The 13,231-nt window shown below is 33.8% G+C and overlaps 1 protein-coding gene across 1 annotated transcript; it reads left to right on the top strand.

The window, feature by feature from the left end:
- The first annotated feature begins 258 nt into the window (after nt 1-258).
- LOC135849645 (uncharacterized) lies at nt 259-9,521 on the top strand. The gene is made up of 12 exons (XM_065370146.1): nt 259-407; nt 494-795; nt 943-1,141; nt 1,242-1,304; nt 1,382-1,555; nt 1,648-1,797; nt 1,898-2,050; nt 2,156-2,329; nt 2,434-2,504; nt 2,595-2,767; nt 2,861-3,044; nt 8,059-9,521. The coding sequence occupies exons 3-12, from the start codon at nt 1,001-1,003 to the stop codon at nt 8,222-8,224; spliced, it is 1,449 nt and encodes a 482-aa protein (XP_065226218.1). The 5' UTR covers nt 259-407; nt 494-795; nt 943-1,000; the 3' UTR covers nt 8,225-9,521.
- The last annotated feature ends 3,710 nt before the right edge of the window (nt 9,522-13,231 follow it).

Genomic DNA, 13,231 nt, shown 5'->3' on the forward strand with positions numbered 1-13,231 from the left:
TTAGAATGAGAAAATAAATACAGCATAAAAATTACTATTCCATCGAATCAAATATGAATGGAGTAATTGAATACTTAATTGAAGAAATAACGATCTGACCAATGGAATAGAAAAATTTATTGAAGGATTGTATTTGAATTTCCTCAAATTTTCCTCACATCTTTGTTCAAAAAATCAGAATCGTGGTTCGTGGATCAGTAAACGAATGCGCCAGAAAAAAGAATCATATAAGCCATCTAACATCGTGACTTACGCATCTTGCATTCAAAAAGAAAAATCGCCTAAAATACCTAAAACCATAGATAACTAGAGATAACTCTACTTTATGGTTATAGTATTGTGAATTTTGCAAAAATTTGATTTGATTGCAATTTACATCGCTAATTAGAAGCAAACGCTCGCGTCAGGTATGATTATGTTTGTTAGAATAGAGTTCTCGCGTACTAGTAATTAGTACCTCATTCTCTCATTTTGAATTTTTGATTCGATTCAGGCGTTGGTCCGTTACTGATATTGCTGTAGGTGCAGTGTTCATCTTCGTCTTCATCGTCTTTTGTACTGAATTACGGATATTACACCATCTCAGAAGGACCACGAACCAGATGCCATTGCCAACATCTAGAAGGAGAAGCGAGAACTTACATATATGTAGCTGTAGCAGCTAGAATACGGTCAAACACTTTGTTCGTGTATCACTGTGTTACTCGACTCATTCGCCGTATTTGAATCGCTACTCGCAAGTGATGTAGGAATTGTGACATCGTCAACTCGTCGTACACCTACACACGCACGCAGGTAAACGTCAACGTTATTGTAACTGCAATTGCAAGTTGCGATAGGTGTCGTATGTAGGTAATTAAGTTGCAGTCAACTGCGATGCAACCAAGTACATCTACATACTACGATAATGCATTGATCATCTGATGTTTGTGTTTCTTACAGTTAGCGCAGTAATTTAGAACGAAGCGAATGACGTGTGCAGCGTGATCTTTCATTCACAATGGGAAACAATCATAGCTTTCATATACTAAACCATAGTCACAAAAGCGTATTACCAAACAGTAGCAGTTCTAAAACAGATTTACAGCCCAAGACTGTCTCTCCGGTGGAACATCTGTCTCCGATGGAAAAATTGGGCAAAGTAAGTACGATCGCCGGGTTTATTATTTTCCTGCTGACGTATTACATATTTTGTTGGCTTTTTCTAAAACGACAGTCATTGTTATTGTATGTTGAAACAGCTTTTGGCCCAAAGAAGCTTACAAGAAGATTCTATCAATGGCGTTGCCTGCGGAGTTTTCAAGGTGAGTTGGTCGATGGCGATGATCGTAGGTAATGGGAAAACGAAACGGTTTTGAACGTGTGTTGTCGACTTTTGCAGAGATACTTGTTTCCGCACTATACGGAAATCGGAAAACGTTTGTTCTCCTATTTATGTACCTCATCTTGCGGCCCTGCTTCGTCGCACGTAATCAGTGTGAGTAATTTTAAAACGCAAACCGAGAAGCTTTTGGGTATCATGTCCGATCATCAATTAATACAAATATATGTTACGGTAAGTAATCGTACGAGTCGAGTACTTCGTTGTAAAGTTACATTTCGTTGGTATATCGTCATCGTCACGACGTTGTAATGTAATCTGTGTAGATGTACGCCGATGGAAAAGATAAAATGGTAATCGATCAGTTTCACGAGCTGGTGTACGCTGTTTATAAACTAGCGATGGATCATTACCCGGATGGTCCGCAATCGTGTCGTTATATTTTCACTACCATCAAGGCGGTGGTGGATTCTGCGGTAAGAAAGTCCGATCGAGACTGATTGTAAATTTAACTAGGTATACACTTTGTTACCGTAGCATGTTTGACGTTTTTTTGTTGTTTTTTTTTCTCGCTAGTTTCATAAAAAGTCCGAATTAAAAACCACCTACCTTGCGAACTGGATTACGCACAATTGTCCGCGATTGATTCTGTTGCTGCATCGGTATATCGTTCACGTGTTGTCGACTGGCTACAGAAGTATCATCGAGAAACCTCAAGTGGAGCCTTCGGTAATACTACGTACCTACCTCGATATGGCTATAATAATTACCTAGGTTCTACTTTCTAATCATTTTGAATTGAAAACGTAAATGAAAACGATTTCTTCGTTGAAGGAATTGGAATTGACGACTCCTGTGCTCGAAAAAACGCCTTCGTTCGAAGTACGTCAACCGTTGTTACCTGTTTCGCAAGTGTGGATTTTGGCTACGACGCTTCCTCAGCTTTACATTCAACCGACCCAACATCACAGTTCTCCTTGTATGGCTCCAACTTTCTTATCTAAAATTGTAAGAAACCAAATACTTACACTATCTACCTACGTGGGACATTTACTCGTCAGTATTTTCAACGCACGTCCTCGCTATTATTAATACGAACGAATACTTTTCAGATGGACTTGTCTTGCCCATCCCATTGGACATTGCTGTATAATAGTAATCAACACGGCATAGGCACGAACAGGTGAACAACGACGACATCAGTTTTTGCTTACTCGTACTCGTAGGCGTACAAAAACAAAGCTAAGGTGTCGTGAATTACGATGTGTTGCAGATTTTTGCATCATGTATTGGGCTACCGAGGGCCGACGTTGACTTTTTTGAGAGGCAGCGAAGACGTAGAATTCTGTTTGGCTGCCACCGACGAGTGGAGAGAGTCGCACTTATTTTGGGGAGGCGAAGACTGCATGCTGATACAAATTTTACCCTTGTACAAAGTGGTCGAAAGTAGGTATCGTTGGGCAGCGTCTGCGAATCGAATAAGTATGGAAAGTATTCGCGATTCGATTAGATTTTCAACGAGTTGCATTATTATTACAGAAGGAGCCAAGCTAGTGTACCTGAATACGTCGATTCGCGGATATCCGTTGGGAATACGCGTCGGAGCGGACCCTAGAGCACCGTCCTTGCAAGTGGATCAGTCTTTCGATAAACTTACTTATTGCGGAATACCTTACGCGTTGAATAATATGGAAGTGTGGGGTTGCAGCTCGCCCAAATCTAGGTACCTATATGCTCGATATTTATCGATTGTTTGTTTGTTGCGTATTTATGGGAAGGCAATATAGGCACAAACCTAGGATGGAAAATTTTGGCAAGTTTTAGAGGGCGACAAATTATACCCCCCCCCCCTCCCGACAGAAATAGCGACGTGCAAACCTTGCCCAGTTTATGCACATATTTTTACTTAACCATCAGACCTCGAGGATTGGAAATTAACCAGGGAGCAATTTGCGCAAGTATGTGATGTTTAATTTTTTCCCAACTGGCTGCACTGCCTTTTATCAGCCTGTCTTTTGCTGAAGTTGTCAAAGCCTCGATTTCGCTCAAAAATAGTAAGAAATCTTGCCTTTTGTAAAAATTGCCAAAAGTCTTGTTTCTTGCTAAAAATTGTCTGTTTTTCCGCAAAAAATTACCCAAAATAGGAAAATACATTTGTTGCCAAAAATTACCCGAAAGCCTCAATTTTTTTATCAACACAGAAAATTACAAAAATTCTCGCTTTCCAAACATAAATCGCGACAAAATATCATTTTTTTTTCAAATCAATAATTACCAAAAAGTCTTCTGTTTTAGTTGTAATTTTCAAAACCTTGTTTTTTCATTAAAATTTTGGCTTTTTTGCTGCTAAAAAGTCTCACCTTTGTTTTCGAAAAATTACTCAAGTGTTTCCCTTGTTTGACAGAAATTGTCAAAAGTATCACTTTTTTGCCAATTGTGCCCAAAAAGTACTGCATTTTGTTAAATTGTCAAGTACGCGGCTTTGTGCCGAAAATCGTCAAAAATTCTCGCTTGTTCGAAAATTGACAAAAATTTTTGCTTTTCAGAAAAATGGTTAACATTTTTCGTTTGCAAAAAGCATCAAAAAAATTTTGCTTTCTCCAAAAATTGTCTCGAAGCTTCGCTTTTTTGGCCAAAAATTTGTCAAACATTCTGGCTTTCTCAAAAATTGTCAAAAATTTACGCTTTTTAGAAAAATGACAGAAGATTGCTTTTTTTTCAGAAAATTCCAAAAAGGCCCAATTTTTCCAAAAGTTTTGCTCGTTTGACAGAAATTTGGAAGAAGTATAATATTTTCCCAATAATTTACCGGGAAGTCCTGCTTTTGGGCTAAACTGTCATATTCTTGCTTTTTGCCAGAAAATTCTCAAAAATTCTCGCTTTTTGGGAATATTGTTAAAAAAATGTACTGTTTTCAAAAATTATACAAAAATCTCGGTTTTTTTTACCAAAACAAAAAGGTTGCAATATCTTGGTGTTTGACAATAATTTTCAAAAAGTCCACCTTTTTCAAAAATTGACAACAGTTTTTGCTTTTGTAAAAAAAAGTCCAAAGATTGGCCATTTTCGCAGAAAATTCCAGAAAGTCTTATCCCCCCCCCCCCCATTGTCCAAAAGTTTCGATTTTTTCACAAAAATTGCGAAAAATCAAATTTTTTTGTCAATACTTATGCCTACGATTATTTCCAGTCTTTTTGTCAAAAATTCTCGTTTTTTTTTGTTTTTTTTTAATGATTCTAGTTAACGTCGCTTGACCTTTTGATCATTTAAAAACGATTTTTTTCTCATTTTTAAAAAAGCAAAACTTGGACAAATTTTTGCGAAAAATATGTCTTTTTGTACCAATATTTTAAAAAAAGTTGAACTTTTCAAAGTTATGAAATTTTTTACAAATTGAGATGAAAAAGCTCTTGCGTTTTGCTAAAATTGTCAATATCTTGGTTTTTGACAATAATTTTCAAAAACTCCACCTTTTTCAAAAATTGACAAAAATTTTCGCTTTTGTAAAAAAATGGCCAAAGTCCCGAACATTGGCGTTTTTTTCGGAAAATTCCAAAAAGTCATCCCCTCCCCCCCCACTTAGATTGTCCAAAAGTTTCGCTTTTTTCACAAAAATTGTGAAAAATCATATTTTTTGCCAATCAATTCTACCATTACATATTCCCATTTTTTTGATAAAATTTTACAACTTTGAAAATTTTGAAAAAGCTCAACCCTGCTTTGCCAGAAATTCTTTTTTTTTAAAATACTCAAAAATCGCTGTTTTTTACCAAAACAAAAAGGTTGCAAAATCTACAATAATTGCAAAAAAATACCGGGTTTCCACCAGTGTCCAGTATAGTAACTGAAAAGTCTTGCTTTTTGCTAAAATTGTCAGTACATATTATGTTTTTTGATAACAATTTTCAAAACCTCCATCATTTTCAAAAATTCACAAAAATTTCCACTTTTGTAAGAAAATGACTAAAAATTGGCGTTTTTGCAGAAAATTCCAAGTCTGATTTTTTATCAAATTGTCCAAAAGTTTCGGGGTTTTTCATAAAAATTGCGAAAAATCATACCCACCCACTTGAGGGATATTCATGATCTTAAAAATTAACAGAAAACATTTCAGTAAATACCTTTCTTCAAAAAAAAAAAAAAAAAAAAAAATTGAAAAAAGATAAAAATTTCAATATAAAATTTACTGATATACTCGTAAAGAGAGTGTGACCCCGCCATTTAAGGCATTACAAAATTATTTAATTATGAATATTTATTTTAATAATGTAATTCAGTAAAATAATGACTGCATAAATGATGAATTTAATGTCAAAGAAAATAAAACAATTTTTATAATTTGATTGATAAATATATATGATTCAAATTTGTTATGTGTAGAAAAATCTACATTAATATTTTCTAATAAAAAAAATAATATTAAAAAAAGGTTGGAAAAAAGCCGATTCCTCATTTTTTATACCTGTATATTAGATTGAATTTTATTATTTTGTCTCATGAATTAAGTTATAATAAACTGTTAAGGCTTTTGTCCGCCCTTTTTTTAATTTTATTTTTTTTATTAGAAAATATTAATGTAGATTTTTCTACACATAATAAATTTGAATCATATATATTTATCAATCAAATTATAAAAATTGTTTTATTTTCTTTGACATTAAATTCATCATTTATGCAGTCATTATTTTACTGAATTACATTATTAAAATAAATATTCATAATTAAATAATTTTGTAATGCCTTAAATGGCGGGGTCACACTCTCTTTATATCAGTAAATTTTATATTGAAATTTTTATCTTTTTTCAATTTTTTTTTTTTTTTTTTTGAAGAAAGGTATTTACTGAAATGTTTTCTGTTAATTTTTAAGATCATGAATATCCCTCAAGTGGGTGGGCGGGGGTAAGAATTCTTTTAAAAGATTTTTTTGGGGATATCATAAATTTTTTTTCGTATTCAGAGTGAGATTTCAAGTTTCATCGAAATCAGTTCAGCCATTTCCTAGGTAATGAGTTTTGAAAAATTCTGAAAGAAAAGCACGTAACGAATCCTTGTCATTCCAAATTATTTCAAGATTCGAATAATTTTTTATTTATATTACCTATCGAATAAGCAATCCAATACTGGTTAGGTACCTGAACAGTTGAGAAAATGGATCGAAATATTATCCGATCAAATTTTGGTATTCAGTTGGAACTGCACTTGGGAAGAAAATAGATCACCTAAATTTTTACAAATTGATGTATTTTTTCCACACAAAATGCCTAGCAATAATCATGGTCAGCTAGCAGTTGAATGTTTTTTGGTTCAATATAAGTCAACACTGATTTCATGATTCAATTGACAAAAAATTGAATCTTTAGACAAGGCTACAGCAAAAACTATAAATCAAAAAAATCTGAAATTTTAAATCTATATGCTTTGAACATAGACCTAGGCCCTTTTGATATTTTCAAAACATTTTCACCATTTATAGGGGGCCAAAAGAGGGGGTAAAGGTTGAATTTTCAAGATTTTGACAATTTTTTTGTACCATTCACTAATGGGTAATGAATGGAATCTACATTTCAAATTTCATAAAATTTGGTTAGACCAATCTCTCGATATTGGTCTAAGTGTGCTGGAAAAAAATTACCAAAAAAACAGCGAAAATACTGCTTGACACTGCCAAAATGATGCTTGACACTTTGCAATTGTTTGTCGTATAACAATTGTTATATATATTTTCTGAAAGCTCTTTAAAAAATAAAAACATTGGTCTTCTTACTTTCTTAAATAAGTTCATATTTTTCGAGAAAATTGCATTGGCGTGATGTCCAAAACTGTCCAAATAGTTTGAGAATATTACTCCGCGGTGTTGCCGTACCGCCACCTACGGTTCGAAAACCGTGGGAGGGCGGGGGGGCAACACTACCGCGTCGCCTGATTGTTTTGCCGATACTAATTATATCTACTATTATGTCCAGTTTTTTGCTAAAATTGTCAAAAATTCTCGCTTTTCTATCCCAATTTGTAAAAAATTTCATAATTTTGAAACGCTAAACTTTTTTTAAAATATTGGGCCAAAAGGCCCTACTTTTTGCAAAAATTTGTCAAAGTTTTGCTTATTCAAAAATGAAAAAAAAATTCGTTTTCCAGCGAAATGCCTAAAAAGTATTGGTTTTTTTGTAAGAAATTCCAAAAGTTTCGCACATCTTAAAAATTGCGGGAAAATGTTGTTTTTTTGGCACATGATTACTTTTTATAAGGTGTGCTGATTTTTTAAAATTTTCAAAGCCTTGCTTTTTGATTTGAATTGTCATTTGTCGTTAAGTATTTTACAAACTTCCAATACCTAATTCTCGAAAAATCACTTTTGTGTGTGTGTTTTTTTTAATCTAAAAATTTCCGAAATTTTTTGAGTTTCATTAAAATGGCTATAAATTGTGTTTTTCATCGTAAAAAACCAATAAATTGTCATAAGTTTCGCTTTTTATGTCAGAAATGCCAAAAGGCTCCTCCTTTTACTTCAGTTGTTGAACTTTTGCTTTTGGCCAAAAATAACCCCCCCCCCCCTCAGAAATTGTCAACGTTCAGCCGAAAAAGTGTTTCCAGGAGGGAGTCCAAATTTCCGACTGCCTAGGGGCGCGAACATGTTAAATCCGGCCCTGCAGATGCACATGTAATCATGTAGGGTATCTACGTATCTATCTATATTATGTAGATATTTATCATGTACGTTTGTTTTACGCTGCGCAGAGAAATTCAACTTCAAATAAAAGATTGGGAGGTGAAACAGGCGGAGAGTAACAGAAAAGTGAAAATCACCTCGTCCGATTGGCTGGATCACCCTGATAGATATCTTCTCGAATTGGCCGGAAGAACGTCGTACGCGACCGGCGGCAGCAGCAGTAGCGCTAGCTGATGGCTGAAAATTTTCAACGCGCCATTACTCGTAGCTACTAGCTAGTACTTACTGTTTTCGTGTCACGTTTTACATCTTACATTTTCGCCTTCTGTCGACGCTAATGAATTTTTTTTTCACCTTGCCGCGTTCTCGTCCTGCTACCGGATGAAAAATTGCGTATCACGGACTTACCTACCTACCTATCTACCGAGCTACCTACTCGTATACTGTCATAATGTGTACCTATACATGTACGATACAATATTATCGTCCCGTGATCCCGTGATCGTGGTAATTTCTGCGTTATACGTAGTGTTCGTTGCGCAGTACTTACTCGACATTATTCGTTTAATCGAGTACGATCACGTTCCTGATCTGTGATACCGAGTTACTACACGTAAATATATACATAATAAACTAAATTATTCGATGTACCTATCTGCCTACCTACCTACCTGCGTTTCTTTGTAGCCACGCAGTGGGCAGGTAGCACGGTACGGGCTCATCGGTTGCTGTAGCACCCAAATGTCGCTCAGCGCGCACACCTCGAGCGACCACGAAATTCACTGCTGCGAGTGACCTTTTTCTCGTTTTTTTTTTTTTTTTTTTCAAATAATTGCCGTTTCAGTTTTTCGATATTTCTTTCTTACGTACGTTCGTTTGTTCGTTCTGCTTCTGCCTTTTGGAAATTTTCGTCCACCGTTTTTTTATTCAGCTACCGATTATGCGATTGTGTGCCTATTTACATGTTTTTGCGCTCGTCAATGTTCTCGGATATCGACGACGCTATCAAATAACTAATAAGTCGAGTACATTCGCGTCATTACGGTACATAACTTTAACTTACTCTTTTGCTTATACGAGTGTGCGTGCGTGGTTCGATTTGGATGCTGGGTGCAGGGTGCAATGATAGTGAATAATGTATCAGGTACCGCAGGTAGTGGAACGAATGCGCGGAGCGGCGAGTTGATTGCAAGGTGGTGAAAAATCCTCGGTTTAACTGATCGTCGGATATGCCGAACTCGGCTTTACTCGAGTATTCGAGGTAGTCGTTTAGTCGTATAAGCATTGCAAAGGATACGCAATAGACCTACCGAAACACAAATACATACATATGTACTTAGGCCTACCTAGAGACCTACTCGATAGACGACACGAATGGTTAGGCTACCTTCGTGTATTATTACTCGTATTCGTACTCGAATTCGTACTCGTACTCGTATATTATCTGAAACGAACGTCCGTCCATGATTTAATGTATGTACTTACTTATTTACTTATTTGGAAATATATATATTTACATTTTCGTTTCTTACGTCGGATGTTTGTTTTTTTCATATTTTGTTTTTTTTTTCAACGTTTCATTTCGTGTGTTGGTCTATTCCTCGAATAGAATGAGAAAACTGAAAAGTATGGTACGGAGGCGAGTACATAGGTAGGTAGTAGGTACTTGGGTAGCTCAAGCTGTTCGTCTTACGGCTGATATGAATGAAGTAGGGGTAACTGGGAGCAGGGCTGGATTTAACATATTCGCGCTCCTAGGCAGTCAGAAATTTGCCGGGGGGAAAAAACAATTGTTGGCCAAAAGCGAAACTTTCGACAATTTTTTGCAAAAAATTAGATTTTTTGGTTTTTTACGAAAAAAATCACAATTTAAGTAGGTATGGTCATTTTAACGAAACTTGAAAAATTTTGTCAATTTTTAGGTTGCAAAAATTTTTGATAATGACAAAAAAAACCGCACAAACGTGATTTTTCGGGAATTATTAGTTCGTAAAATACATACTTAACCAGAATTCAAGTAAAAAGAAACGAAAGACTTTGACTAAAATGAAAATCAATCATCAGCTCACCTTTATAAAAAATAATCAGTAATCACTAATCATATACCAAAAAAACAACATTTTCCCGCCATTTCTGAAAAAATGCGAGACTTTGAAAGTTTTTACAAAAACACCACCACTTTTTAGCCATTTCGATGAAAAACGAAAATTTTTTCATTTTTGAAAAAGCAGAACTTTGACAAATTTTTGCGAAAAGGAGGGCTTTTTGGCCCAATACTTTAAAAAAAGTTGAACTTTTCAAGAGTTATGAAATTTTTTACAAATTGAGATAAAAAAACGAGAATTGTTAACAATTTCAGCAAAAAACTGGAAATAATGGTAGTTTTAACATATTGACATAATAAATGATTTTTCCCAATTTTTATGAAAAAAGCGAAACTTTAGGACAAATTGGGCAAAAAATTAAACTTTTTGGAATTTTCCGCAAAAAACGACAATCTTTAGCCATTTTTTTACAAAATCAAAAAATTTTGTCAATTTTTGAAAAAGATGGAGTTTTTAAAAATTGACAAAAATTTTCGATTTTGTAAAAAAATGGCTGAAGATTGCCGTTTTTTGCAGAAAATTCCAAAAAGCTGTTTTACAAAAAGTGATATTTTTTGAGAATTTTTTTGAAAACGAAAATTTTTTGGCAATTTTTTGATAAATGTTTGCAAACAGCAGGATTTTTAGACATTATTGACAAGAAAGTACAGAATTCTAACAATTTTTTCAGAAAATGGAATTTTTAACGATTTTGCAAAGAGTGGATTTTTTGTGATTTTTTCAAAAAAAGTGATATTTTTTGATCATTTTGACAAAATAATGAAGACAATTCAATGATTTTTTTCAAATTCATTATAGGTGTAAATTTGATAATTATTGATTGCTAAAAGTAATAACAATAACTCAGCAGAATTTTGTCGAGTTATTAGATTAGTAGTTTTCAAAATTCTTTATACTGATAAATGTAACTCAAATTCTTTTTGGAATTTTTTACAAAAAAAATGACATTTTTTTCATTTTTGAAAAAGCAGAATATTGACAAATTTTTGTGAAAAGGAGTGCCTTTTGACCCAATTTTTGGCAAAACAGTGAAACTTTTTAAAAATTTTCTATATAAAAGTTGAAATTTTCAAAGTTGTGAAATTTATAACAAACTAATCCAAAAAAGCGAAAATTTTTGACAATTTCAGCAAAAAACTGGAAGTAATGCCTGGATATAATATTGGCAAAAAGTTGATTTTTCGCAATTTTTGTGAAAAAAGCGAAACTTTTAGACAATTGGGAAAAGGGGGGGGGAGAATGAGATTTTTTTGGAATTTTCTGCAAAAAACATCAATCTTCAGCCACTTTCTTCCAAAAATGAAAATTTTTGTCAATTTATGAAAAAGATGAATTTTTTGACAATTTTTACAAAACGCAAGACTTTTTAGTAACTACGTACTATACTGGTGGAAAACCCGGTATTTTTTCGCAATATTATTGTAGATTTTGCAACCTTTTTTATTTAGGTAAAAAACAGGGACTTTTGGGTAATTTTTTGAAAAAAGTACATTTTGTTTCAGCAAATGTTCCCAAAAAGCGAGAATTGTTGTGAATTTTCTGACAAAAACCAAGAATTTGACAATTCAACCTAAAAGCAGGACTTCCTGGCAAATTATTGTGAAGAAATTGTATTTCGTACCAATTTCAATCAAACAAGCTAGATTTTTGAAGAACTTCGGGAAAAAATTGGGTCTTTTTGGAATTTTTTGAAAAAAAGGGCAACGTTCTGCCATTTTTTCAAAAAGCGTGAATTTTTGACAATTTTTGAGAACGCGAGAATGTTTGACAAATTTTGACCAAAAAAGCGAGACTTGAAGACAATTTTTGGAAATAGCAAAATTTTTTTAAAGCTTTTTGCAATCGGAAAATTTTAATCATTTTTCTAAAGAACAAACATTTTGTCAATTACTGGACAATCGAGAATTTTTGACGATTTTCGGCACAAGGCCATACTAAGCTTGACAATTTGACAAAATTTTGTGAAAAAAGCTAAACTTTTGGACAATTTAGGGAAAAATGTGACTTTTTGGAATTTTCTGCAAAAAAAATGCAATATCTTCAGCTATTTTCTTACAAAAGCGAAAATTTTTGTCAATTTTTGAAAGAGACGGACTTTTTAGGAATTGTTGTCAAAAAACAAGATATTGACAATTTTAGCAAAACGCAAGCCTTTTTAGTAACTAAACAAGTGGAAAGCCCGGAATTTTTTCGCAATTATTGTAGATTTTGCAACCTTTTAATTTTGTTAGAAAACAGAGATTTTTGGGTAATTTTTGAAAAAAGTACACGCTTTTTCAGCAATGTTCCCAAAAAGCGAGATTTTTTTGTGAATTTTCTGGCAAAAAGCAAGAATTGAGGAGCTTGGAATCAAAACTCACTTTTGCCACCAAAAATCGATATGCGTTTTTTTGCGGATTCTGATACTTCTTCAATTTCTCTATCACCCTACAGAATCAATTTTTCCGAATTCGGCCCCAGTTCTTCACAATTTCGTGTTAAAAAGTGCCCTTGGAGTCAAAACTCACTTTTGCCAAGCTATAAAAAAAAGTGTATTTTGAAGGTCGCATGGAAGTCTACAAAGCCAAAATAATTCAGTTGCAACTTCGGAAGCATTTTCTGATAGTGAAAATACCGAAAATGGTAATTTTGAATTTGGAAGTGATGCAACTGAGGAGGTAAAAAATTGGATGTATTGAGCGCTCAAAACTTTTAAAGCTCTCTGGAGGCGGAACAAAATACTCTACAGAAAAATGAGGTCGATGAAAATTGTAGAAAATTAAATTTCCAATCGACGTAATGTCGTTAGTTTTTTTCTAGAGTGCTTAGTTTTCGATATATTTGCAAAAGAAAGTATAATTTTTGGAAAAATTCAGCGCTCAAAACTTTTAAAGCTGTCTGGAGACTGAACGAAGCATTCTACGGAAAAATCAGATCAAGGAGAATTGTAGAGAATTAAATTTCCAATCGACGAAATGTCGTTAGTTTTTTTCTAGGAGGCTTATTTTTCGATATATTCGCAAAAGAAAGTAAAATTACCCCACCTTGGAATCAAAACTCACTTTTGCCAAACTTGATAGCCATACTGCAACGATATGGCAACTTGAAAAAAAAAATTTTCTCATGGAATCCTATTTAGTAGTCTTACTCAAGAGTT

This window comes from Planococcus citri, chromosome 1 (assembly GCF_950023065.1).
Source record: "Planococcus citri chromosome 1, ihPlaCitr1.1, whole genome shotgun sequence".
In the NCBI taxonomy this organism is placed as follows: domain Eukaryota; kingdom Metazoa; phylum Arthropoda; class Insecta; order Hemiptera; family Pseudococcidae; genus Planococcus; species Planococcus citri.

What these genes read in the sequence shown, in the direction of transcription:
- LOC135849645 (XM_065370146.1), top strand. Translation starts at nt 1,001, where the DNA reads ATGGGAAACAATCATAGCTTTCATATACTAAACCATAGTCACAAAAGC. An exon ending in AGGCGGTGGTGGATTCTGCG is followed by an intron (nt 1,798 to 1,897) that starts GTAAGAAAGTCC and finishes TTTTCTCGCTAG; the next exon opens with TTTCATAAAAAGTCCGAATT. An exon ending in AACCTCAAGTGGAGCCTTCG is followed by an intron (nt 2,051 to 2,155) that starts GTAATACTACGT and finishes TCTTCGTTGAAG; the next exon opens with GAATTGGAATTGACGACTCC.